This window comes from Chiloscyllium plagiosum, chromosome 6, assembly GCF_004010195.1.
Source record: "Chiloscyllium plagiosum isolate BGI_BamShark_2017 chromosome 6, ASM401019v2, whole genome shotgun sequence".
Taxonomy (NCBI): Eukaryota; Metazoa; Chordata; class Chondrichthyes; order Orectolobiformes; family Hemiscylliidae; genus Chiloscyllium; species Chiloscyllium plagiosum.
Window position 1 is genome coordinate 14,598,940 of NC_057715.1, and position 5,092 is coordinate 14,604,031.

Below are 5,092 nucleotides of genomic sequence, written 5' to 3' on the forward strand. Positions count from 1 at the left end.
CAGCTGTACAGGACTTTGGTTAGGCCACATTTGGAGTACTGTGTGCAGTTCTGGTTGCCTCATTTTAGGAAAGATGTGGAAGCTTTGGAAAGGGTGCAGAGGAGATTTACCAGGATGTTGCCTGAAATGGAGAATAGGTCGTACGAGGATAGGTTGAGTGTGCTAGGCCTTTTCTCATTGGAACGGCGAAGGATGAGGGGTGACTTGATAGAGGTTTATTAGATGTTCAGGGGAATAGATAGAGTAGACAGTCAGAGACTTTTTCCCCGGGTACAACAGTGTGTTACAAGGGGCCATAAATTTAAGGTGAAGGGTGGAAGGTATAGGGGGGATGTCAGGGGTAGGTTCTTTACCCAGAGAGTGGTGAGGGCATGGAATGCGCTGCCTGTGGGAGTGGCAGAGTCAGAATCATTGGTGACCTTTAAGCGGCAATTGGATATGTACATGGATGGGTGCTTAAGCTAGGACAAATGTTCGGCACAACATCGTGGGCCGAAGGGCCTGTTCTGTGCTGTATTGTTCTATGTTCTATATTCATGTACTTATCCAAATGTCTTTTAAGGATGTTGTAACTGTACCCACATCTACCACTTCCTCTGGAAGTTCATTCCACATACAAACCACCATGTCAAAAAAAAAGCCCCTTGTTTTCTTTAAATATATCTTTCGCCTCTCACCTTAAAATGTTACCATTCTCTTCTTTTGCCCATGGAGTACTAACAAGGTCTAGAGAAAATGATGATTTTTAACATGAGTGAAAAAAACAAAGTCCTGAAATCCCCCACCATAGGGAAAACACCTGCCACTCACCTTATCTCTGCCCCTCATGATTTTATTAACCTCTGTAAAGTCACCCCGCAACCTCCTACATTCTAGTGAAAGAAGTCTCAATCTGTCCTTGTAACTCAAACTCTCCATTCCCAGCAACATCCTGGTAAATCTTTTCTGAACGCTCTCTCGCTTAATAATGACTTGGTGGAGCTGGTGTTGGACTGGGATGGACAAAGTTTAAAAAAATCACACAACACCAGGCTATAGTCCAACAGGTTTGTTTTGAAGCACTAGCTTTCAGAGCAGCGCTCTGACAGGTGGCTGACCTGATAACACACCGAAAGCTAATGCTTCCAAAATAAACCCGTTGGTCTATAACCTGGTGTTGTTTGATTTTTAGCTTCATAATTTCCTTCCTCTAACAGGGTGACCGGAACGGGACACAATACTCTCAGAAGAGGCCTCACCAACATTCTGAACAACATGTTCTAGAGGACTGTGTTCAATCCTTGGCATCATACTTTTGTAAAGATGTCAAGACAATACAGAGGAGATTTAGTAGAGTGGTACTGAGGGACTAGTGGTGAGATTGCAGGTCCTGAGGTTGCCTTCCCCGGAGAGATAAAGGAGGTTAATCAGAAACTTAAACAGAGGTGTTCAAAATTAGTGAGGAGTTTGACAGAGAAAGAGAAATGGATTCCACTGACTGGGGCGGGGGGGTCAGTTAACAAAAGGACACAACTTGTAGATAATTGTCAAACGAATGAGGGGAGAGGAGAGGGGATTTTGTCTTTTAAAAATCCAGCCAGTTCTTAAACTCTGAAAGAAACAGAGTGGTGACAGGAGATTCAATTACAATTGCCAAGTTAAAAAGATAAAAAAGAATTATGAAATTATAAAAATTGTAAATGCAATCATAATTTACAAAATAAAATTGGATATTTACGTGATGGGAAAGATTCTCTGGGGCTATGAGAAAAGAGGAGTATGAGACTAACTGGAAATATCTATCAAAGAGCCTTCTGTGCAAGGTTCTGAAAAATTAACGTAGGTGTGTTTGGAACTTTTCCCTCGAGCACGTCAGAATAAATTCTTTCTGATTTGCATGGTAACACTTTTCTATTACAGAAGTGATTATCACTGTTGGTATTCTATTAAGGTAGTCAGCATGTTTCAACACATTTTTGGAGGTTTCCCAGAAGCATTTTACCATTAAATGCATTAACAAAGCTTTCTTAAAGCTGCAGTGCACCTATCCATAGAAAGAAAAAGACAGGCTTGCATTTACATAGCACTTTTCAATGATTAACAAATTTACAGCCAATGAAATGTGGTCATTGTAGTAAGGTAGGAGACACAACAATAATACAATAACCATTTTTTAAAAATATGGCAATTGCCTCAGCATAACCCAATTTCCTTAATTATCTGTATTTTAGATACATGGAAAAGGGATGCCGTAACAGATTGTAATTCCTTCCTCAAACTTGGTTACAAACCTATTTTTGATTCCTGAACGAGAGACCAGTTCAAGAATCCTCACTGCTAGCAATATGAGATGATCTCTGAAACCATGGCCCCTTATAGCAGTAAGTGCACTATATTCTGAAACTTAAATACTCAGCAGCATAGCCCATCACTACAGGCAGTCCCCACAGTCTGCAAAGAAGCTCTGTTCTGGAGTTTGTTCACAAGTTGATTTGCACGCAAGTTGGAATACAATGCAGGACAATGTATCGCAGCTGTTCATAAGCACAGGAAATGTTCATAAGTCAGGTCTGTAAAATTACAACCGTGTATGAGACAGCGTTCGTAAGTAGGAGTGTTCAGAAGTCGGACGCTTGTAAATCAGGGATACCTGTTAAAGGATAAATAGGTGAGACAAGTGTGGGGATAGGGCGAGGGTGGGGTGGATAGGGAGAAGGGAGTTAGGGGAGAAGGATGCCAGGGTGAGGGAGTTGGGTGTCAGGTAAGTAGTTGAAGATTTGGGGTAACTTAAGGGGTCAGGTTCGGTCATGGATCGAAGCGAGAGTTGTTGGATCCAACTGACCCATGTTGGGTCAAAGGGATTGGGGAGGCGGTGATGGATGCAGAGCTGTACCAAAGAGGGAATCAAGTGTGGAGGACATGTTGGGGCTGGAGGGGAGTGGGTTTGGAAAAACACTGAGTTAGGGGAGGGAGTTGTCAGCTGATTGGTGAGCAGAAGGTAAATGTTTAGAGGAGTAAACACCTGCTCTAACCTTTCCTTGGCAGGTATTAAGCTCAAGAGAATTAGAATAATTACCAATTGGAAGCTTTAATTTCCCAAGCAATTACCTTAGATGCAGTGGAGTTGGTCCAAATGTTCTGTTCTATAGAAATTATCAAACTAGAGAGTGTGCAGAAAAGATTTACTAGGATTCTACTTGGACTGGAAGGCTTGTGTCACAAGGAGAGGCTGGGATTCTTTTCTCTGGGGTGTAGGAAAGTGTGTGGTGACCTGACAGATGTCTATAAAAATCATGACATAGGTAAATGTAGAATAGTGGACAGCTTTTCCCCATAGCAGGAGAGTTTAAAACTAGAGGGCATAGGTTTAAGGTGAGAGGGAAGAGATGCAAAAAGGGTCCAGAGGGACAATTCTTTCACACAGAGGAGGATGAGTGTCTGGGACAGGCTACGAGAAGTAGTGGTGGAAGGAAGTTCAACTTCACCATCTAAGACACATTTAGATAGGTACATGGATAGGATAGATATGAAGGGACATGGACCAAATGCAGACAAATGGGACTAATTTAATTGTGAAAACTGGGCAACAGGGACGAAGGGCCTGTTTCCATGATGTAGGCCTCTAACTCAATATGGTCCCAATGTGCAACTTGCAGACTAGACTGTGGTAAAGACTATCTGGCCATTGAAATTGCTAAGCCATCACCTTGGCTTCGGGTGAGAAAGTGATTGGTACGGTGCATGATGCGGATGGCTTTGTGGGTCCATTTAAAGCAACACTAATTCAGTATAAATGTAGATAACGCAGCCACAGATTGTTACAACAGAATGGACCTAAGGAGAGGTCTGCTGCAATCTATTTTTGCTTAATGAAAGTAATTTTCGTAGTTAGTTACCTGTAATTTTTCTTGTACTAATAAATTTCTGTATAAACTGAGAGTTAGTGAAGAGGAGCTCAAACATCTTGTCTGCACTCATGTTGAATACTCTGTTAATGTAAAGTTTACCCTGAAGGTCACTGCAAGTCTTCTCTTCAGCTGCAGACAATCAAATTAAATTCACGTAAAAATAATTGAACAAAAGGTTTAAAATCTACCGTATAAACAGCATATCATACGATTCAGTTATATTAGAAGACTTATATTTGGCACGCACATCTTTAATAAGCAATATAACCCTGTAATAGATCCACCTAATAGCAAACTCAATTGCAAACTCATTATTTGGAAGTGCGGCTGTTGGACTGGGATGAGGTGGACAAAAGTTAGAAAAAAATCACAACACTAGGTTGTAGGTTGTAGTCCAACAGGTTTATTTGGAGGCACTAGCTTTCAAAGTGCTGCTCCTTCGTCAGATGCTTGTGACAACGCCTGATGAAGAAACAATGCTTCGAAAGCTAGTGCTTCCAAATAAACTTGTTGAACCATAACCTGCTGTTGTGTGATTTTTAACTTTGCAAACTCAATAGTTTTGTTTATCTTGGATCAGTCCAAGATCCTCAGTAGGTGGCGCTGTTGCCTACTTTCCCAGGTATATGGTCCTGACCCCCCTCACACATTCCAACTGCACCTTGAAAGAAAGTGGTACCGTGGCAAAAAACATTGACTTCCTTTACTCTGGAGGTGGAATTCTAGAAAATGTGCGCTTCTCTTAACCAACCTCAGGTACCCTGGATAAATGCCCAAATTAAAGGCGGACTGATTCACACTTTTCCTGTTAACTATCGGAAACAGTCTTGAATACTTTAAAAGGCTTAAAATGGAGGGAAAGGTTCTTTCCTGCTCCATCTTTCTACTGGTCCTGATTGATTTTCTCTTCTCAAATATCCTACAACACATGCAGCATGTGCATGGTAGGTGATTGTGTGCTACTGAAATTGGGGAGAAAGTGAGGGCTGCAGACGCTGGAGATCAGAGCTGAAAATGTGTTGCTGGAAAAGCGCAGCAGGTCAGGCAGCATCCAGGGATCAGGAGAATCGACGTTTCGGGCATGAGACCTTCTTCAGGAATGAGGAAAGTGTGTCCAGCAGGCTAAGATAAAAGGTAGGGAGGAGGGACTTGGGGGAGGGGCATTGGAAATGCGATAGGTGGAAGGAGATCAAGGTGAGGGTGAT

The 5,092-nt window shown here is 42.0% G+C and overlaps 1 protein-coding gene across 4 annotated transcripts in view; it reads right to left on the minus strand.

The window, feature by feature from the left end:
- gramd1c (GRAM domain containing 1c) overlaps positions 1-5,092 on the minus strand; it is a 58,774-nt gene that overhangs the window by 31,406 nt on the left and 22,276 nt on the right. For 3 of the 4 annotated variants that reach the window (XM_043691249.1, XM_043691251.1, XM_043691253.1), the window contains one exon: positions 3,876-4,016. The exons of the other annotated variant lie outside the window; for it this stretch is intronic. In XM_043691249.1, the coding sequence (XP_043547184.1) occupies positions 3,876-4,016 (141 nt within the window). The remainder of the gene's footprint in view (positions 1-3,875; positions 4,017-5,092) is intronic. 4 annotated transcript variants of the gene reach the window in all.